The sequence below is a fragment of the Dipodomys ordii genome, unplaced genomic scaffold (genome assembly GCF_000151885.1).
Source record: "Dipodomys ordii isolate 6190 unplaced genomic scaffold, Dord_2.0 Scaffold47, whole genome shotgun sequence".
Classification (NCBI taxonomy): Eukaryota; Metazoa; Chordata; class Mammalia; order Rodentia; family Heteromyidae; genus Dipodomys; species Dipodomys ordii.
Window position 1 is genome coordinate 3,298,841 of NW_012267263.1, and position 22,702 is coordinate 3,321,542.

Consider the following 22,702-nt stretch of genomic DNA (forward strand, 5'->3'; position numbering starts at 1 on the left):
CACACACACACACACACACACACACACACACACACACACACACACACCATTCTCAGGACATTTACTTCCCATAACTCTGCTTATCTTGTTCTCCCCTTGAGGGGCCTTACTAAGACCTGTATATTGAGAAGAAGTCTCAGTCAGGGCAAGCAACAGTATACTCAGCAGTACCTGAGAGATCCCCAGTGATGGAGGAAGTGCCAAAGTAGTATCCCCGGGGCAGACGGACCCCAGGCACCTCAATGCAGTCCCTCCACTCATGCTTGCCATCAATATCCATCATTACCTAGAATTAAAAAAAAGAGAGAGAGATCAGGAGTGGGCCACAGGAACAAGAGTTACAACTCACATTGCCAACTGACCTCATTGAGAAACTCACGGTCAGATGCCTCTTGACGTAGCGAATCACCAGGAAGGTGTCATAGTGGAGATTGCGAACAATGGCAGTGCAGCCCCCCAGCTCTGTGGGCCGTCCATCCCGCTCATGATCATAGCTGAGGGAGCCGTTGTTCACCATAGTGGAGATGTAAGGGAATACCCGCTGGGACACAGAAAGGAAAGTGCAAAGACAGTGAGGAAGAGCTTTTAGGAATGCCTGCACAAACAAGGGTTTTGCATATCATAAGCGGAGCGCTTTCCAGCAGACCAGAGGACCACTCTGCCGCCTCATTAGCAAACCCCCAAGCACCCACATACAGATGGTCATTCCAGGGAAATGGGCCCAGGAAGCCAATGAACCCCATATTCATCTTTACCCACCTTTCTTCAGATCTGGAGTAGGCCTGAAATGGCCCCTGGCAGTCTCTGGAGTCAAAATTGAGTCCTCCTCCCCTCATTTGCTAATTATATACTGCCCAATACTAAGGGTTTCCTTTTCATGAATATACAACTATCAACCCCAACTGCTTCTTGGAGAAATAAATTATTTATAATGCTTTCTTCTAGGTCTCTATTTCAGCCCTATCCTTTCGCCAATGCAAAGCATGAAACTATTTGACTAGGCAGGGAAATCTTTCCATTCAAGATAGCTCTTTCACACTCTAAAATCCTACCTGTATATGATGCCGAATGATTAGGACTAAGAAGGCACCTCTGCAAAGGGCTGCCAGATGGGCTTATCCAACTACAATGACTATTTTAAGTCAAAACTTTCCAGCCCATCACAGATAACTTCTAATAATGGTAATAATAAGAGGGCAAGTTTCCTCATTCCAAATCCCCTCCAGAAAAAAATGGAAAGCCTCCCTATACCCTGCTCAGTTTCCTACTTTAAAGTCCTCTTTCTCCAACAGCGTGGTAGGAGAACATTCTTCCTTAAAATTGATAAACTAATCATTCCAGAGTGAGCCCAGTGCCCTGAGAGGCAGGCTGAAGGAAGGGGAAAGTGACACGTGGCATGCTGCTCCTTGGGTGAGCTCCCCTTTGTCCTAGAGGGTCAACATGCAAGGTAGAGATGCAGTGGAGACCAGAGACTGTGGACTCCTGAAACAACAGCCACATGGACTCTAAGCAGGAACAAATGCTTTGTTGACACATGAGAATAAGGATGGACATGATGGGTCAAGAACCCAGTACCTGGACTCCTGGAGAATATCGCCTCTTCTGGGCCTGAGAGGGTCCAGCAGGTTATTATAAAAAACAAGAGGGCACAGAAGACAGGAGACCAAGTCAGAAAGAAATAGCCATAGAAGAGCTATGACTCTGCTGTGATAGATGAACAAATCATCTAAATCCCCACAGAATTTCAGGGTCCATGAGGAGCATTCAGCAGGTCCTAAAACCCCTCAAAATCATATGCAAAACAATATGCACAATTGCTTGTACATCTTTTTGAGAAGGTCTGCTACTGTCATCAATTCTCAAAGGAGTTCCCTGGGAAGACTTCTCTCCCCCATGGAGGGTTCCTGAAGTAGTAGAAGCTTTAGAACACACAGTATTAACACTGGCCACTTGTGTTTCTGGGAATCAAGAGCCACAAACAAGTCTATCTGTACTCAGATTACTGTAGTTCTGTAGTAAGTGGAAGGATAGGAGAGACTAAATTTCTCTAAGTTTGAAATGTCTTTTACTTCCCAGGGCCTCAGGATATAGCTCTTGCCCAGCAGACAAAAATCCCACTGTTTTGAGAGACTATGAAATTAACCCTAATCCACAGAGATCATTTACCCTCTAATTGAGCTTTATGGACATATACTTCTAAATAACTGTTGTCATTCTAACCTACAACACAAGGGGAAGGGAGAAGCTCCGTGGGAGCGTCAAAGCATAAAAAGATTTACAGAAATCACCAGGCTCAAGGACATTTAGCTGTGCTCCAGAAAGCTACCACAGCTCTAAGCTACCAGCATCAAGAGAAAGCTGCCCAAGTTCAACTAAGCCTTATCCATGGGATGGACAGGTGAGGCGTGGAGCCCAAAGCCTTCACTCTTCTAATCCTTAGTGAGAACCCATTGCAAGCCAGACACTGTTCCAGATGCTGGGGGAACAATGGGAAATGAGCCAGGTAGCTGCTTTCAAGTGGAAGACACAAACTAAATAGGTAAATAAAATAATTTCTGATCGTGATAAAGGCAATGATGAAAATAACAGGCAAAGGGGCTAGGTATGTGGCTTTGTGGTAGAATGCTTGCCTAGCATGCATGAAGTCCTGGGTTCGATTCCTCAGCACCACATAAGCAGAAAAAGCTGGAAGTGGCGCTGTGGCTCAAGTGGTAGAGCGCTAGCCTTGAGCTGAAGAGCTGAGGGATAGCGCCAAGGCCCAGAGTTCAGATCAACAACAACAAAAAAGCAGAGCACCAGCCCAAGTATGTACATACACCACACACACACACACACACACACACACACGCACACACGCACACACGCACACACGCACGCGCGCGCGCGCGCATGCATGGCAGGCCTGGAAATGTTGGTCAGTGGTAGAGTGCTTATCTAGGACATGGGAAGACCTGGGTTCAATCCTCAGCCCTAGGAGAGGAGGGAGGGAGGGAAATCTAAGAGCTGTGATGACCCCAAGGCTTGTTTCATTTGTTACACAATACCCTTGATAAGAAGTGTGAGCTGCAACTTTCTAAAGTACCCAGGACAGAAATCCTTAGTCTAAGGGTACCTTAATCTTTCTAAGGCTACAGTGGCATCCAACTATCCAGCGAGGTATAAGCCGGGCCTCAACAGCTAGATAAAAACCGGGCCTCAGAAAGATCTGGGGTCTGACACCAGTGGCCACATAAATAATCCTAGCTTATCAGGAGACTGGGACCTCAGGATCAAAGTTTAAAGTCATCCCAGTCAGGAAAGTTTCAGAGATTCTTATTTCTGTGTAACTAGCAAAAAGTGGAAAGTGGAGATGTGGCTTAAGCAGTAGAGCACTAGCCTTGAGCAAAAGAGCTATGAGTACCTAAGTCGTGAGTTCAAGCCCCAGTATTAGTCCACATATGCACACAAAAAAATCTCCCTGGAAAGTTTTCATTTACATATATAGGTGAGTACCCCAAACTCTCTCTCTATATTTTTTTTAAGTTGTTGTTGCTAGTGTATGCGTGTGAGTGATTACACATGTATGTGTGAGCTTTTCATTTACATATACATGTGGGTGCCTCAAAATCTATAAAGGAATGTATTTTTTAAAGTTGTTGCTGGTGTGTGTGTGTGTGTGTATGTACATATGTACGTATGTGTGCAACGCTGCATTAGACAGCCCCACAGCTCCACTGCAATTTGTCTGCTTCAGCAACTCATGACTTGGCCCTCAACTTTTAACCTCACATTAGTAACAAGATGTTAAATACCAGCTTATATTCCATTCTTACGCAGGAGTTCTTCAAACACTTTTTGGGTAGCCACTAATTTCACATGTCAGATTTTCTCCCTCTCTAAAAAGATAGACTGGTACCAACAGTTGAAGAATTACAATGATTCTGGCAACGTGGCAATTTTACTCCCAATTTAAGAATTACCAGAAATAAGAAACTCCTTCCTATTGTTCGTAGCACCAAGAAATGTTTCCAACATTTTGTACATCAGTTCTTTTTGTGGGCTTCATGTTCGTACTTGGCATTTTCATGCAAGGCTGGCACTTTTATCACTTGAGCCACAGTGCCACTTCCAGCTTTTTGGTGGTTAACTGAAGATGAGAATATCAGATTTTTCTGCCCAGACTGGCTTTGGACCACAATTCTCAGATTTCAGCTTTCTGAGTAGATAAAATTAAAGGTGTGAACCACCAAATTTCCTTCTTTCTTTCTTCCTTCCTTCCTTCCTTTTTTTTTTTTTTTTTAGGTCTGGTCGTGGGGCCTGAACTCTGGGCCTGGGCATTGTCCCTCAGCTCTTCAGCTCAAGGCTAGCGCTCTACCACTTGAGCCACAGTGCCACTTCCAGCTTTTTTTCTTTTTGCTTATGTGGTGTTGAGGAATCGGCCTCATGCATGCAAGGCAAGCGCTCTACCACTGAGCCAACTTCCCGCCCTTTTTCTTTCTTTCTTTCTTGCCAGTTATGGGGCTTGAACTCAGGGTCCTGATGCTGTCCCTGAGCTTCTTTTGCTCAAAGCTAGCACTTGAGCCATAGTGCCACTTCCAGCTTGCAGGGCTTCTACTTCTACTTCCAGGGCTTCATGCATGCTAGGCAAGCACTCTACCACTAAGCCACATTCCCAGCCCCTAAATATAATTTTTTTTAAAAAGTTATTTTGGTGCTGCTAGGGATAGTACCCAGAGCCTTGTGTATGTTCGGCCACTGTGTTTGCTCTATCTCTAGCCCTTAACAGACTAATCTTACTTCCAGCACATCTTGATTGAAGATGTACCCATCCAAAGCTTGTAGACTTATGGAGTCTGTGTTAAAAACTTTATAAGTCCAAAGCACACAAGCTGAGAACCCCTAATAAGAAAAGGCCAAAAGGAGAGTTAGGTTCTAACTGCATCACACCATTCAGAACTGCAGTCTTTATGTGGCCTGTATCACCTCTCTGAGAGTCAACTTCCTCACTAGAAACAAGGAAAGTCATACACTGAGCTCACAGGGTTAATCAGGAGGATGAACTGGCATGTATAGAGCTTTTAGTATGGTGTCTAACATTAAAAAGATCAATAAATATTCAACCAAAAGCTAAATTAATGCATACTGAACAAGTGTTCTACCACTGAGCTATTATATCCCCAGCCCTAAGTTTCTTTTTTAAAATTATTCGTATTAAATATGTTAAAATACAATAATGATAAAACAATCATCTATAATAAAGCAATCATTTTACAAAGCATATTTAAACTTCTCCTAAAAAAGAATGAACTCATCATTTCATAAAATAGGAAGTGAACACATTTAGCACTTATGAAAAAATCACTTCACTATTTTGATTCTTTTTTTTTTTTGGTTGTGGGTCTTGAACTCTGGCCCTGGGCACTGTCCCTGAGCTCTTCAGGTGAAAGCGAGTGCTTTACCACTTGGCCACAACGCCACTTCCAGTTTTCTGGTGTCTCACAGAAGTTCTGCCTGGGCTGGCTTTGAATGGCGATCCTCAGATCTCAGGCTCATAAGTAGCTAGCATTATAAGCATGAGCCACAGGCACCTTGCCTGTTCTGATTCTTGGATTGGGGAAAACTGTCACAACAAGCCAAGTTCATGAACTAGCCTACATACACTTTTGTTTTAGGTCAGTATTTCCCACCCCTAGCCATACTTCTTTGCTAAGCTGTGGCTCATTCTCTGGAACCTAGATGTGAAAGAGCAGAGAAAAAGAAAAGGGCAACACAACAGATACTGCCAAGATGCTTGTAAATGACTCTAATTACTCCTTGAACAGAATGCTACCATTAGTGAGAGCTTCCTCTGTGCCAGGCACTGTACTAATGAACATACATTCAACCTTAATTCTCACAACCCCATAGTTAGTATTAGTGTTTCCATCTCACAAGTAAGAAAGCTTGTCCAAGAGAATCCAGGTATTCACTAGCAAAATAATCAAAGTCTGAAACCAAGCACTCTGGTTCCAAAGCCCTGACTCGATGATGAATTTCCATTGTTTTCAAGGGGCTGGGAAGGTGGCTCAGTGGTAGAGTGCTTGCCTTGCATGCATGAGGCCCTGGGTTCAATTCCTCAGTACCACATAAGCAGAAAAAGCCAGAAGTGGTGCTGTGGCTCAAGTGGTAGAGTGCTAGCCTTGAGCTGAAGAGCTGAGGGATAGTGCTCAGGCCCAGAGTTCAGGCCCATGACTGACAAAAACAAAAACAAAACAAGCAAACAAAAAAAAACCCATTGTTTTCAATATCTCTCAACAGCTGGGCATCAGTGGCTCATGCCTGTAATTCTAGCTACTCAGGAGGCTGAGATCTGAGGATTACTATTCAAAGTCAGCCCAAGCAAGGAAAGTCCATGAGACTCATCTCCAATTAACCACCAGAAAACTGGAAGTGACACTTTGGCCAAGCAGTAGAGCACTCTCCTTGAGCTAAAGAGCTCAGGGACAGTGCCCAGGCCCAGAGTTCAAGCCCCACAACCGAAAAAAAAAAAATCTCAATATAAAAAGTGTTTCAAGAACTAGTAGTTTAGCTTAAATGGCATAGCACCAGCCATAAAAAAAGCTCAATGAAAACATGAGGTACTGAGTTCAAGCCCCAGTACAAGCATATACATGCATACACCAAAAATGTTTCATGTGTACTATTTTTAAAAAATAAGTCAGGGGGCTGGGAAGATGGCTCAGTGGTAGAGCGCTTGCTTTGCATGCCTGAGGCCCTGGGTTCGATTCCTCAGCACCACATAAGCAAAAAGAAAAAAGCCGGAAGTGGCGCTGTGGCTCAAGTGGTAGAGCGCTAGCCTTGAGCTGAAGAGCTGAGGGACAGTGCCCAGGCCCAGAGTTCAGGCCCCACGACCGGACCCAAAAAAATAATAATAATAATAAGTTGGGGCTGGGAATGTGGCTTAGTGGTAGAGTGCTTGCCCAGCATGTATGAAGCCCTGGCTCCCATTCCTCAGTACCACATAAACAGAAAAAGCCAGAAGTGGCTCTGTGGTTCAAGTGGTAGAGTACTAGCCTTGAGCAAAAGAAGCTCAGGGACAGTGCCAAGGTCCTGAGTTCAAGCTCCAGGGCTGGAAAAAAAAAAAAAAGTTGGAACTTCTAGTATGTACCTTAAAACACACAAAAAAAATACTGCAAAGTGGTTCCAAATTAAAAAACAGAGGAGAGATTACAATAGAATGTAATATAAGACCTAGGACTTCCTTTTGCTATAAACAACAATTGGTAAAATCTGAGTAAGGCCTGAAGATAGATAATAATCTTGCTATCATTTTTTTTTGGGGGGGGTCCAGTCATGGGGCCTGAACTCTGGGCCTGGGCACTGTCCCTCAGCTCTTCAGCTCAAGGCTAGCGCTCTACCACTTGAGCCACAGCGCCATTTCCGGCTTTTTTCTTTTTGCTTATGTGGTGCTGAGGAATCAAACCCAGGGCCTCATGCATGCAAGGCAAGCGCTCTACCACTGAGCCACCTTCCCAGCCCTTTGCTATCATTTTATTACTAATTTTGACCACTGGACTATGTAGGAGAATTTCTTGTTTTAAGGTAAAATATGCTAAGTATTTAAGATTAAGGAAGCATCATTGAGGTTATTTACTCTAAGCTCGTTGAGGAAAAAAATAGACATATGTGCACTGGCATTGACATATTTTGCCATGAGCAAAAAAATATGCTGAGGTGAAAGGGCAAGGCTCTGAGTTCAAGCCCTGGTACCAGGGCTCCCCCACCCCGCAAAGCACTAACAAAACAAATGTCTCTTCTGTTATATGACTAGTTGCAAAACATCTCCCCAACCTGCCTACTTCACCTTCCCTCGGATCATTAAAACAACTTTTGATGCTATTTCCAGACAGACCTGTCACTTTTCAACTTTCAAAACCATATGCTAAATCTGGGTATGGTGGCACAGGCCTATAATCCCAGCTACTCAGGAGGTAGAGGTAGGAAGATTATGGCCTAAGGCTGTCCCCAGGCAAAACCACAAGACTCTGTGACACTCACATATTACTAAGCAGCATGAGAAGGCTCCTGCCATTAGCCCCCAAACTATCATTAGCCTATACTTGACTCTGACCTCAGGTCACCTAACTCTTCAACTGGAAGACATGGAAAAGTGACACATCTATGCCCACAAACTGCACCAAAGACCTTCATACACTGAATATCATTATGATCTAAGAAACTCATGAAAAGATTTTAACCTCATTTATCTTAGTTGTGACACAAGACCAAATAACTAGAGGACCTAATAGAATACCCCAAATCAACAAACTTTAAACTTAAGGTTCATACACTGAAGTTCATAAAGACTGCTAGCTCTTGCTTTCTCTTTCTTCTTTCAATGTCTCAGACAAGAAACATCTCGTTGTCTTTACTATGTACTAGCAAAAAGCCATAATACTTTCATACTTCCTTCCAAAGCCAGTTCTCAGTCAAGCTTAGTCTCACTCTTAGGAAAGCCTGAATATATGCGCTCCACAGTACTAGACAAAAGAGTCTCCTCTGGAAAATGTGAACCCATCTAAGGCTGAAAACAAACACATATTTCAATTAAATGGTAACAAGAGAATTTAAGAAGCCACGGGGGGGGGGGGTAAAAGAAGATTGTTAGAGAGTGAACAAGATCAAAATACACTGCATCTATGAATGAAGATTAAGAAAATGTAGTAGCTGGAAAAAAGGGGTAGTAGGGATGAGGAAAGTAGGCATCAGTAGCTGCCATCTACAATCCCTAGCTACTCAGGAGGCTGAGAACTGGAAGATCCATTTCCAATACAGATGAATTCATGATGCCAAGAAAAGATGAGCTAGTCATATTTTAATCAATATTGTAAAAATAACAGTAATAATGAGATATAATTCACATAACCCACAATTCATCCAGAGTATATAATTCAATGGCTTTGTTATAAGCAGAGTTAAGATTATGATTATCACAATAAATTCCAGAACATTTTTATCATCCCATAAAAATATTCTGTGCCCAGTAATATCTTCCCTTTCTTTCCCCACAGTGCCCCAGCCCTAGACAAGCACTAACCCACTTTTCTCTATATAGAGATCTTACTATTATGGACCTTTCATATGCATGGGAACATGCATTAATTAAGTAGCTCTTTTATGACTGGCTTTTCACTTAGCAAATTATCTTTAAGGGTCATCCACACAAAAGCATCTATCAGTATCTTTTTATTGTTGTATGATACCCCATTACATGACTACATCATGCTGTTTATCCACTGGTGGACACTTGAGGTCTTTCTAATTCTTTTGGCTGCTATGAATTTTATTTTTTGTGGTAGTACGGGGTTTTAATTTAGGGCTTTGAGCTCTTGCTCAACATCTTATACTCATGGCTGGCACTCTACCACCATGAGACATACAACTAGTATGGCATTTTGCTAGGTAATTGGAGATAAAGTCTCAAGGACTTTTCTGCCTTGGCTGGCTTCCAACCATAATCATCAGATCTTAGCTTCCCAAGTAGCTAAGATGTTACAATTATAAACCACCAGCACCTGGCTGTTATGATTTTTTTGTTTTTTGTTGGTTGTAGGGCTTGAACTCTGGACCCAAGCCCTGTCCCTGGACTCTTCAGCTCAAGGCAAGCACTCTACCACTTGAGTCACAGCACCACTTCTAGTTTTCTGGTAGTTAATTGGAAATAAGAGACTCACAGAGGGCTGGGATGTAGCTCAGTGGCAAAGCACTTGCCTGGGTTCGATCCCCAGTACCAAAAAAAGAAAAAAAAAAAGAAAAAGACAAAGAGACTCACAGACTTTCCTGCTCGGGCTGGCTTTGAACTACAATCCTCAGATCTCAGCTGCCTGAGTTAACTAGGATTACAGGAATGAGCCACCAGTACCTGGCTACTATGAACATTTATATAAAAGCCTTTGTGTATGCTATCTTTTTTTTATCTGTAGGTCATGGGGTTTGAACTCTGAACCTAGGCACTGTCCCTGAGCAATTCAGCTCAAGGACAGTACTCTACCACTTGAGCCACAGAGTATGGTGGTTAACTGGAGATGAGTGTCATAGATTTTCTTTCCTGGGCTGGCTTTGAACCCTGATCCTCAGATCTCAGCCTCCTGAGTAGCTAGGATTATAGGCGCAAGCCACTGGCACCCAGCTGTCTGTTTTCATTACTCTTGGCTCTAAGTCCATAAATGGAATTGCTGGGTCATCTATCTTGCCTTCTAGACCCTTCTTCGTCTCTTTACTTCCTGCTGTCATCAGTTAAACAGATTCCCTCTGTCACTAGCTGCCTCAAGCCTAAAAGCAAAGGAGCCAGCCATTCAACCATAGATTGAAACCTCAGAGAAGTTTCCAAATAAATCTTTGCTCTAAGTTGGGTTTCTTAAATATTTTTTTACAGTGACAAAAGACCCACTAATAGTCACTCTCTCCTGCTGTGCTTGCAATAATGAATAAAACTGGAGTTTTTAAGAGTCAGATCCACTGTCTGCAGGACACCAACAAGTTTTACAAGCTTTCTTGAATTACTTATTTCTTATCCATAAAATAGAGCTCAAACTTTCTCCCAAAGGGTTATTATAAAGTAAATAACAAAGTTGGGCACCAGTACCTCACACCCATAATCCTAGCTACTCAGAAGGCTGATATCTGAGGATCTGGTTCAAAGCCAGCCTGGGCAGGAAAGTCTATGAGACTCTTAACTCCAATAAACCACCAGAAAACCAGAAGTGGATCAAGTATTAGAGCACTGGCCTTGAGCTGAAGAGCTGAAAGCAGTGCCCAGTCCTAGAGTTCATGCTCCACAACTGACAAAAAAATAATAGTAAATAACATATGTAGAAGTGCTTGAACAATGCGTGGCACCTTTATGTTTGATATAAAAGTAAACCATGCACTGACAAACCATTTGACTTTATCCTCCAAGTGAGTACCAAATTGTTAGGATATAGAAAGAAAGACTGCTAGCCCTCTACCACTTAAGCAGAACTTTATTGTTTGCTGGTTATTTTTGAAAGTTCTTTATTGTAGCAAAGTTTTCTGCAAGGTTGGCTTTGGACCATGGTGTCTCAAATCTCAGCCTCCTGAGTAATATTATTTGAAGTGTAAGCCACCAGCACCCTGCAAAAGGAAGATACTTTCTATACTTACTAGTCTGAATATAAACTCTAAGAACTGAAATTGCACAGATCATATGAAAATACCTAATGTGTACTGGGAGCCAATGGCTCACGCCTGTAATCCTAGCTACTCAGGAGGCTGAGATCTGAGGATCACGGTTCAAAGCCAGTGCGAGCAGGAAAGGCCCTGAGACTGTTTATTTCCAATAAATCACTAGAAAACTGGAAGTGGTGCTGTGGCTCAAGTTTAAGCTGAAGAGCTCAGGGACAGTGCCCAGGACCAGAGTTCAAGCCCCACAACCAAAAAAGAAAGAAAAGGCAGTATTTGCAAAGTATTAGGCACATATCAGCCACATAATACATAGTAACTGCTTTTATTAGTTTTTGAGGGTTTTTGTGTTTTCTTTTGTTTTGCTGTTTTCTGTGTATGTGCTTTCCCCAGTGCTGGGGACTGAACTCAGGGGTGTACTCAGGGTGTGTGTGTGTGTGTGTGTGTGTGTGTTCAGGGTGTGTGTGTGTGTCAGGGTGTGTGTGTTTTCCCCAGTGCTGGGGACTGAACTCAGGGTCTTGTGCATGCTAGGTAAGTACTCTACCACAAAGCTAACTATATCCCCAGGTTCTTTATTATTTTTGAAAATTCAGGCTTTTTTCAATAAATAGTATTTTTAATGTTCAGAGGAGTTCCTTTGGGTTCCTCCCCTAAGCATATCCATTCTCCTTTGGTCTGTGTATGAATGTCTAGAGTCCTCTTATGGGTTATCATGTCCAGTTATATTTTAAATCTAGGTTCCACATGGGAGAAAAAACATGCGCCATTTGTCTCTGAGCTTGGCTTACCTCATTTGATTTATTCTAGGTCCATCCATAGACTTCAGTATTATTTAAAACAAAATAAAACTAAACCAAATAAACTAAAACAGGCCAGGAGCCAGTGACTCATGCCTATAGTCCTGGCAGGACTACAGGAAGCTGAGTTGAGAATCATGGTTCTAAGCCAACTCTGAAAAACCTGTGAGATTTTTATCTCCATTAACCAGCAAAACAGCCAGAAATGGAGGTGTGGTTCAAGTGGTAGAGCACCACTCCTGAGGGAAAAAACCTAAGGGACAGTACTCAGGCCCTGAGTTTAAGTCCCAGTACCAGCACAAAACAAAACATAAAAAAACAACCATGCTAGGGATGCTAGGGGCTGAACCCAGGACTTTATATATGCTAGGCAAGAACTCAACCTCTAAGCTATATTCCCAGTCCAACACTAGTATTTTAAAAGCTCTCCAGGTGGTTGAGGATTATATCTTAGTGGTAGAGTACATGCTTAATTAGTATGCATAAACATACACGCATGTGCACGCGCACACACACACACATACACACACACACACACAATCAACTCTCCAGGTAACTGTGATGTTGAGGTAAGAATCACAACAGCTTGAAAGAAGTCATAAATTTTTTCTTTCTGAAACTTTTTTTATAAACACTTACTATCCTTTTTTTTTTTTTCTTAACCAGTAATGTGGCAGAGCGGGCACTGTCCCTGAGCTCTTTTTGCTCAAGGCCAGCACTCTACCACTTGAGCCACAGTACTACTTCCAGCTTTCTCTGTTTATGTGGTACTGAGGAATCGAACTCAAGGCTTCATGCAAACTAGACAAGCACTCTACCACTAAGCCACATTCCCAGCCTGACATTTACTCTTGCCTCTCCAGTCAGAATTACTATCTTAAGATAAGATTGAACAACTTGTTTCTAGAAAAAACAGAGAACCAGGTTTAAAACTTCCATCAAGCTCCAAACTCATAATGAAGCACATTTCTGACTACCACTCTGACTACTACTAGCTCCTCCATATGACTAAAAATCTAGTAATGACTCTGTCCATTCAAACTTAGACTCTTACAATCACATTCAGACCCCTCAACAGATACACACACTTCAGAAACTGGTCCCTGCCTGGTGAAGATGAGTTACACTCAGACTACTCTGGTGCTGGTCTAAACAGTCAAACCACCAACCACTCAAGCTCATACACCTCAGGCTCAGTGGCAGGCTAATGTGCACAAGAGGAAAGAGAATGAATACCAAAGAACGCAATGTGACCAGTGGCACTGTGCAGCAGAGCAAGATTGCTCACCTTACTTTTCATTCAGGACTCACCACTAGTCCATGCTTCTTTACTTCCTCACACTCATCCTCTCTCATCTTTCCCATTGCACATGCTTTTCCTTCTGCAAGTAATACTGAGCCCTAGCCTGCACAGACCTCAATGTAATTGTTACTGCCTCGAGGAAGCCTCCTGCAGCTACCACCACCCATTGCCCAACTCAAGGTTAGATGATCTTACTGTATCCTCCCATGGAGTTTAAGTTCCCACCATTCCATGCTACACTGGGCTTGCTCACTAATTCCCAGGGCCAGGCACCCTAGCACAGGTTTGATGCACATGGAATGAAGAGGTCCATAAAGAACATGGACTCACAACAAAGGTTGTTTTCTTTACTCAGGTTTTACTTTCTACTTCCCCTAAAGTAAGCACTGCAGGAAATGTTAACTGTTGAATCTGGGTGTGAGATACATGATGATTGTTCTTTAAATTTTTAATTTCTCATAATAAACCGTTGGAGGAAAATAATCTGACTCTGCCACTATTCCTAAGCCGGCTTTCCTAGTAAATATTACTTAGCTACAGGATACCCAGTGACAATTCATCTTAATAATTTCCTCACTGTTGATAGTGCCATAGGACAGAGAGAGCACAAACCCACTGCCAGTATATGAAAGAGACTAACAAACCATCCAGGTCAGCTAGTAAAAAAACAAGAAGTTTTGCCAAAGGTCAGAAACTATGTTCCATCAAAATCCTAAGATGTTAGCCAGGTGTGGTTTCACATGCCCGAGTTCCAGGCAAGCCTGGAATATGCAATAAGACTCTGTCTCAAAAAAAAAAAAAAGTAAAACCAAAAACAAACAGCACAATGTGATGTATACCTGTAATCCCAGAACTCAGGAGGCTGAGGCAGAATGATCATGAATTAAAGACCAGCTTGAGTTACCTAGACAGACCAATTTCAAAAGAAAGAAAAAGAAAAAGATGCTTGGAATTCATCAGTTTCCTTTTACTTATACTCTTTTCTACAAATGAGGATACTTGCTGTTCAAGTCTGAGAAGAGGAAGAAAAGATACTAGAAAGAGGAGTAAGTTTCAGAAGAGAGCACAGCAGTGGTGATTAGGTTAGGGGAGATATTACATAAACTCTGCTTGCTCTAGTGTTGGTCTAGCAGCCAAATCACCATCCAGTCAATTGTGCTTAAATTCAGTGTCTACCTAAGAGAGGATACTATTAACACTACAGAAAAAGCACCCATTTATAATACCTATTCCCAAGGGACTATGCAATCGTAAAGAGTTCTCCCTAGAAAAAATACTGACAAGGACATTAACTTTTAAAGGCCAATAGATGAAGAGTTCCTCACTGTCTCTCCCTTCTGTTTCCTCCTGCACACCACTCCTGAGGGAAAGAACTGTGACGTCAGTGCGGCTGACCTACGCTCTGACACTTGCCATTACCTCTTGCTGCTTCTCCTCATTGGGGTAGGTGTCTATAAATACTCCCAGCCCCACAAATTTGTCCATGTTTCCAAACACAGGCCCTAGAGAGAGAGAACAGATGATGAACAATGAAATAAACCCAAGAGCTGATAAAGGAATAATATTGCACTACGATGGAGGATAAGGTGAAATTCCAATGCCTCCCAGGCCCTTTCTTCAGATGAGAAAACACATAAAAGCACCCAGCAAAGTGCATGGCCTGCAAGAAGGGCCCAGTAAATATTTGTAGTTGTTTGTGTTGAAGGCAGGAAAAGAGAGAAAGCCACTGTAACCTTGTTTAGCACTATGGAAGCTTCCTGATTCAAACTAGTTGCTAAGGTGCCCCTACAGATTTGTCCTTCACAAACACTTGGTGAAGATTATACCCCAAGAGAGAACTGAATTCCCAAGTTCTACTTCTTGTTGCAAAAGAGATCAGGTCAAATCAGGTTGCGCCTGCCATCTACATGGAACAATGGCTGTAGCACAGCAAGGGAAATAGGTAAACTCTTCTCGTGACAGAGAAGTGCTGAGATCATTCACTACCCATGCCCAGAAGAAATCAGCTCACCGGTTTTCACGAGAGGCAGTGCTTTCACACAGCCAAAAGGCCAGGCTTCACAGGGAAATCAGAAAGAACTAACAAGAAAGGAATCACCTCAGGATTAAGTCAAGTTCAGAAGCTTACTAGGATTCAGATCCCATTCTAAAGACTGGACAGACCAGTGCTCATTCAGAGACATCAAGGAAGAGGGAAAACTGCAGGGAGAGCCCTTCTCAAAAAGAGGGGGGAAAAAAAAAAGCAGGCCTGCCCCACCAACACAAGAGCAACCCAGGGTCCCCAATACCTGGCTGCATTCGATCCTTTGTGTACCATATTGCCAAGCCGTCCCCATGAAGATTCTTCTTCCCTTGTCCATGGATCTTGAAATGCACCTGCAACTCCCAGTCTCTCAAAAAGCATGGCTAAAGAGAAAAACACAGTGGGATCAATGAGCAGCAAGAAATGGGGAACTCTTAAGCCCAGAGCAGCAGTCTACAGACATAGAAAACATAAATGCAGATAGAAAAGCTAAGGGTTACAACTGAAATCTATGAAATGTTCATATTATAAAATTGAGCAGATCGAGTCATTCAGTTGTTTAAGATCCTAGTAGGTAAAGAGAATGAATAACCCGAGTATGTTCCCTATCTCGCAATAGACACAGGATAGTACTGAAAAGCTGGAAAAGGCAAGTTAGGCTACCATGATATTGTATTTGCCCAGCAAAGTATCCTAGCCTGTTGAGTATAGATGACTCAATAAGCTGAGATGATTGCAACTTATGATCATTCCTGACAGAGATTCTAAAAAGCTGGGATTTAAAGAAAGGTCAAAATCTCATTCATTATGAAAGAATATGACAGGCCAGGCACCGGTGGCTCACGCCTGTAATCCTAGCTACTCAGGAGGCTGAGATCTGAGGATCCAGGTTCAAAGCCAGCTGGGGCAGGAAAGTCTGTGAGACTCTCATCTCCAAAAGCCACCAGAAAACCAAAAGTGGCACTGTAGCTCAAGTGGTAGAGCACTCGCCTTGAGCTGAAGAGCTGAGGGATAGCACCCACGCCCAGAGTGCAAGCCCCATAACCAACAACAACAAAAAAGAATATGACAGCTAAGTCATTACACAAAGATTCCCAGGAATAATTAGCAGATACTATAAACAACTCTAATTAGCTAGTCTTGGCCTTCTGCCAAGCTGAGGGGCAAGCCTGAGTTCCCACGAGAAGGGCAAGTTACAGTCCCCCAAACCTTCACGCCCATGGCCAAGCAGTATAAATATCCAGAGTTGAATGACATCCCCATCACTGGGCCAGCCTCTGGTGAGAAAACATTAAGGAGATGCTTTTCAATCAGATTCCTAGTTTTCTTTTTTTTAGTTGTGTATCAAAACCTTATTTAAAAAAAAAAGTTGAGGGCATAGCTCAAGTGGTAGATTGCCTGCCCAGCAAGTGAGAGGCTATGAGTTCAAATCCAATACAAAAAAAAAATCTTGTAAATACAGAGATGACAAGTAAATGGTTTAGTGCTCTAAATAGCTGAACAGTTTCAAGAAGAAACTGTGGGGACAGCATTTGATTTAGGGAAACATCTGGTTTAAGTCTGCTGTGAAGAAAAGAAGGGAAGAAAGGCAGACTAACAGAGTTCAACCAAAGACTATCCAAATTTGATTGTTCTGGCTCTTGAGAAACATATTGCTTGATCATTTTCAATTTCTAAAATAGTCTCCAAAAGCACTACTATCAGGAGTACAAAGTCAAAATGAAAAGGGGGTGGGTACTTCTGCAATTAGCAAGGAACCTTGAAATCCCCAATAGCCTGCCCTACTCTGATGAGCCCAGCTCTCTGTCTTGTCATTTTGGATTATCTCTCTGAAGGTTCAATTAGAATTCAGGGCAATGGTGATATAGGTAGGTACTATGCACAACCCCAGAAATTCACAATGAGTCAAGGTGTCTACCACTGATTCTCTTCCTGTACAAGTACAATGTTATATAGTTTTGTCCAGAATTAGGTCTAACAGAAATTCTGGAACTTGGGCTGGGAAGGTGGCTCGGTTTTGGAGTACTTGCCTGGCATGCATGAGGCCCTAAGTTCGATTCCTCAGCACCACATAAACAGAAAAAGCTGGAAGTGGTGTGGTGGCTCAAGTGGTAGAGTGCTAGCCATGAGCTGAAGAGCTGAGGGACAACACCCAGGCCCAGAATTCACACCCCATAACCAACCAAAAAAAAAAAAAAATTCTGAAATTTTGTTGCACACTGGATTCCACTAGGAAGTTAAAAAAAATTGTTATTATAAAGGTAATGTATTATAAAGGTTACAGTTACATAAGTCAGGCAAAGAATACATTTCTTGTTAGATGATATAATAACCCCTTCTGTCACACTCTCCTAGTTTACATTAGGGAGTTAAAAAAAAAAAAAAACAAGCCAGTGCCTAAGCTGTACTCTATTTCAATTCAGAATCTTTGGAGGTGGGTGCCAGGCATTAACTTAATGACAGCTAAATTTGAGAACCACACCTCAAGCAAATGTATCTTACTAAATTCAGAAACAATTCTTCAATTCATTCTGATGGCCTGTTAACAGAGAATACAGGTATCAGAGAATCTGAACAAAAGCAGGAGAACTAGTTCCTGGAATAGAATTGCTGCTAAACAAGTCAGGTAGAGACAGAGAGCTAAGCAAGATGGCTCAAGACGGCCTTGAACTAATCATTTACTAACCCATAACACTCCATTAATGAAACATATAGCAAATATAACAGCACCTGTAGCCATTTTAACTTCACAGTCTCTTCATGTCTACTTGTCTTATTTTATTCTCTGCAACCCAAGAGTGCAAGTAAAACAGGTATTATAAAGCTCACCTGAAGGATGGAGACACTGAAAATCTAGAGGTTAAAGAAGCTGCTGAGGGTTTGTGGTGTGTGACAGAATTGAATTTAGAATCTGCCTTTGAGGGTTTGTGGTGTGTGACAGAATTGAATTTAGAATCTGCCTTTCAACTGCTCTTGTATCTTCTACTGTGCTCTGCACAGTGTTCAAAAAATATGCCCAGCAATCTTGGTTAGAATACCAACTTCATACAGATAGCTAGGTCATGGATAAGCTTCTCTCATGCCATAACTCCTTTGCAACTTTAGACTACAGGAAATGTAGCTGAATGGGGAAAAGAAACAGTTCTCTTATCTGGGGCTCACTAATCTACAGCTCATAAAAAAAAAAAAACTATGCAAAAGAAAGATTATTTTTTCTTTTTCACTTAAGGGAGCCCTAGAGAAAATATCAAAGGATGCCAAAGTCTTTCCCAAAAGTTACAGGTATAGAAGACTTAGAAAGGGCTGAGACAGCAAGAATAAAATATCATCCTATAGTTGTACAAAATCACAGTGCAGCCACACCAGGAATATATTCACTTCTTGCCACCAAACCCCAAGGAAGTCAAGGTAGCTAGAAAAAGTCCAGAGAAGGACAAACAAACAAAAAACTAATGACTCAGAAAGACTTCAATATGAAAATAAAAACTTAAATCTTCAAACTAAAATAACAAGGGATGCTGGGCGCTGGTGGCTCATGCCTATAATCCTAGCTACTCAGGAGGCTGAGATCTGAGGATCATAGTTCAAAGCCAGCCCCCGCAGGAAAGTCTATGAGACTTATCTCCAATAAATCACCAGAAAACCAGAAGTGGTGCTGTGGCTCAAATGGTAGAGCACTTGCCTTGAGCTGAAGAGCTGAGTGACAGCACCCAGGCCGAGTTCAAGCACCATGACCAACAAAAATTAATTAATTAACTAATTAATTAATTTAAAAAACAAGGGAAGGCTATTAAGATGAAGACTGGGATTTATTTAGTTAGTTATTTAGAGACTGCATCTTACTATGTTGTCTAGGCTAACCTGGAACTTCTGGGTTTCAGTAAATCTCTTGCCTTAACCTCCCAAACAGCGGGGACTAACGGTACACTCCACCACATCCAGATCTACATTTACAAGAATAGCCTCTACTTTACAAAGCAAAATGATTAAATAAGACTTAAGTTATTAAACCCCAAGAATTAGTATTAGGTCAACGAAGACATTTCTGAAAATAGATTCAAAGTTAACTATTAGCTATAATTAGGGCAACAAAAAAAATCCCTAATATCTAATTTATTATGAAAGTTACCATAATCTCTGAAATAAAGATCTTGTCTGCCTGTGGAAAAATAGAACACTGGGAACAGTAGTTAAATGAAATAAAATCAATATGAACTTTCTAGGACATTCTGAGTCACTAACAGAGGAAGGAAAAGATTCTTACCACTCGGTTCCACAAGGCACCCTGTTTACTTTGCATATCTGGAGTAAGACGTATATACTGGGTCATTACCATGGCATTGCCCATCAGATTCCACAGTGAGGAACTGCTTGTGCCCACACCTATGAGGAGGAAATATATCAATTATCCTTTTAAACACCAACCTGTTCAAAAGTCCACCAGAGAGCTTCTGAAAGGTAGAATGATGATCTTTTTTCCCCCAAATGTCCACCCTCTGTTATAAATCTTTTGCTTTTTGTGTGTATGAGTATTGGGGATTGAATTCAGGACTATGAGTTGTAGCCCTTTTTCGCTTATTTTTCACATAGTCTCTGGCATTTTTGCCATAGCTAGCTTAGGACCTCAACCATCCTATGTATGCCTCCCTTACAGCTTCGAAGTGCACAACTATACCCAGCTTGTTGAGATGGGGGTATTACTATTTGCCTCGACTGGACTGGAACCATATCATCCTGATCTATGCCTCCTGAGTAGCTGTAATATAATTACATCACCACACCTGGTCCATCTTTTTCTTCTTCCTTTTCTTTCTTCTTATTGAAAAGCTGGTCTAGAACTCCTGGGCTTAAACACAACCTCCACCAGCACTACCACTACCACCAGGCTCTTTATAAATCTTAAATCCATATCATAGTTAAAGCTTCCTTTTGTAAGTCCCTTCTCAAATGGAGATCTTAAGATTTATCACTTTATGCACACCACAGCTAACTATAACCTAGATCCATTCTTCCTATTTTATACATGAGTGAGCTTTAGCACCATGAAACAAAATGCCCTTAGCTTTAACTTCAGGCCTGTGGGCGTAAACATGTTCTTTTAAATAATAATAATCCTTAGGTTTGAAGCTAGTCCCTCACACTAAATGCCTTGAGTGAAATTTGCTGCTGTATCACCCACAGCATTAGCAAAGGAGGTACTAAGTGCGTCCAAATGAATAAATGATACCTTAGTAGTAGTGTGTACTCTTTTACACTTAAGGATTTTCGCTTCCTCGTTGTGGTAACTCATGTGTTTACCTATCTGCAACCGTATCAATAGTAACCGTATCAATTTTCTGGTCTATAAGCTGTGCTTAGGGGCTTATTGTAATAACTTATAACACTATGAACCTATGAACCCTAACTAAAACAAACCTAAAGAGCCTCTTTATCCTAAGGGATCCTGGCCCGAAAAGGAGCAGCGTTCTTTATATCTTCTTTCTCATTCTGAGCAAGTTCTACCCGAGTCCTTCCTCCAGCTGTATTTCTAGCACACCCACAGCTCCATTCCCGACCCTGTCCTCGATCCTTCTCCCGCCCTCCAGTCCTTCCTCCCTTCCTGCAGGCCTAGCACTGATTGCACCTGAGATTCCAGCCCGTGCAAGGGGAGAGGGGGGCGGACCCTTGAGCTTCCCACCCACGGATCTCGAACGCGGCAGGGTCCCCATGGGCCCCCCACCGTCGGCTGTATCTTCCAGGCCACAAAGCCCTTTGCCCCCCGACCCCATCTCTACAGACGAGTTCCAGTCCCTCAGCCTCCCGCGCCCTCACGTAAGACCACCTCGCCCTGGGCGCCTCACCCTGGTAGGGCTTCGACAGCGAGTGCTCCCGTTTCAAGTACTCGAACGTTTGACCCGCCCCAACTTGTCGTGGCCCCTGCCCAGACCCCACCAAAAGGAGAAGAAGCAAGATCTTGGACACGTCTCGAGCCAACAAACGCCGCCGCCACCGCTGCAACCAAGAGAGTCCCAGAATAGCCGCCATCTTTCCTACAGCTGTCCCTTCATCAGAAGCCCGCCCTGTTGACCAACCCATTGGCCCGTAGAACCATCTGCCTCGCGTTTGATTGGCTCTCGTCAGATCCCCGCCCCCACAGGTGAGCCCCTTACCGATTGGCTATTTGGGGAATCAGTTGCCTTGCCAACCAAGGAAAGGGGTGGGGCCGAATGTCCGGACTCCTTTATATGCATTTGTCCTGCGCTTGTGTGGGCCTGCGGAGCTACATATTAATTTCCGTTTTGTTTCGGCGTTCTATAGTAAATTTAAAGGGATAAAACTTTTCTTCCGACCCCCAAGCAAATGTTCTATCGTCTATGCCGTAGTAGTTACTTGACTGTGCAGAGCTACACAGAAATGAAAGGAAAACACTACAGTAACTAGAAAATTATCAAATTTCTCCGGGCGCCAGTGGTTCACGCCTGTAATCCCAGCTACTCAGGAGGCCCAGATCTAGGATCGCAGTTCAAAACCAGCCCGGGCAGGAAAGTCCGTGAGATTCTTATCTCCAATTAACCACCAGAAACCCGAAATTGGAGCTGTGGCTCAAGTGGTAGGGCGCTAGCCTTGAGCTGAAGAGCTGAGGGATAGTGCCCAGGCCCAGAGTTCAAGCCCCACGACCAGCCAAAAAAAAAAGGGGGAGAAGGAGGAAGAAAAGGAGGAGGAGGAGGAGAAGAAAAGAAAGAAAATAATCAAATTTATAAAAGCCTTCAATAGCACTATCAACTTTACCTGATAATATTTATGTATATACCCCACAACGGCAAAACACACATTCTCTTCTTTTGCTAAAGTTTGCCAAGTTTTTTAGGCCCATGAAACATGAATGTGAAAGAAATGCAAAAATCAATTCATTCTTAATACCGTCCCTTCCTTTGTGTGTGTTTTGGGGGGTGGGGGAATTAAACTCAGGACTTGGGCACTGTTCCTCAGCTTCATTTGAGCTACAGCTCCACTTCCAAATCTTTGCTGGTTGATTGGACTTTTCTGCCTAAATTTGCTTTGAACTTCACTCAGATCTCAGCCTCCTAAGAAGTTAAGAGGCATGAGCCACTGGCACCCAGCTCCATCATTTCTTTTCATCTTTTTCTTGAGCTACAACAAGCAGTGCCCACATTGGTCTTCTGAAACCCCAAACTCCTCATAGCCATCAAAGTGACCTAAACATCTAACCATTATTAGTGTCTGTGTTAAATGAGATGATATGGTAAACCTCTTAGTATAGTCTATGGCATGTAGTAAGCACTATTTCATCATCATTGTTATTAATAGGGCTCTTGATAGTCTGTCATCTTTTGGGAGGAGATTTAAGTCCCTCCACTTGGCACACAAAGCTCTCTGCCATCCCCTTCCTGCCCCTCCCTCCTGGAATTATTGCCCAAA

General features: G+C 42.6%; 1 protein-coding gene across 2 annotated transcripts in view; it reads right to left on the reverse strand.

Moving 5' to 3' along the window:
• The window catches only part of Lman2l (lectin, mannose-binding 2-like), a 29,773-nt gene extending 8,420 nt beyond the window's left edge, over positions 1-21,353 (reverse strand). Inside the window, exons 1-6 of one of the 2 annotated variants that reach the window (XM_013019839.1) lie at positions 21,124-21,353; positions 19,548-19,666; positions 15,549-15,666; positions 14,680-14,762; positions 380-541; positions 172-286 (exon numbers count right to left, since the gene is read on the reverse strand). In XM_013019839.1, coding sequence (XP_012875293.1) covers positions 172-286; positions 380-541; positions 14,680-14,762; positions 15,549-15,666; positions 19,548-19,666; positions 21,124-21,307 — 781 coding nt within the window. In that variant the 5' untranslated portion in view covers positions 21,308-21,353. The remainder of the gene's footprint in view (positions 1-171; positions 287-379; positions 542-14,679; positions 14,763-15,548; positions 15,667-19,547; positions 19,667-21,123) is intronic. The other variant, XM_013019840.1, reaches the window with a different exon arrangement.
• Between the last annotated feature and the right edge of the window lie 1,349 nt (positions 21,354-22,702).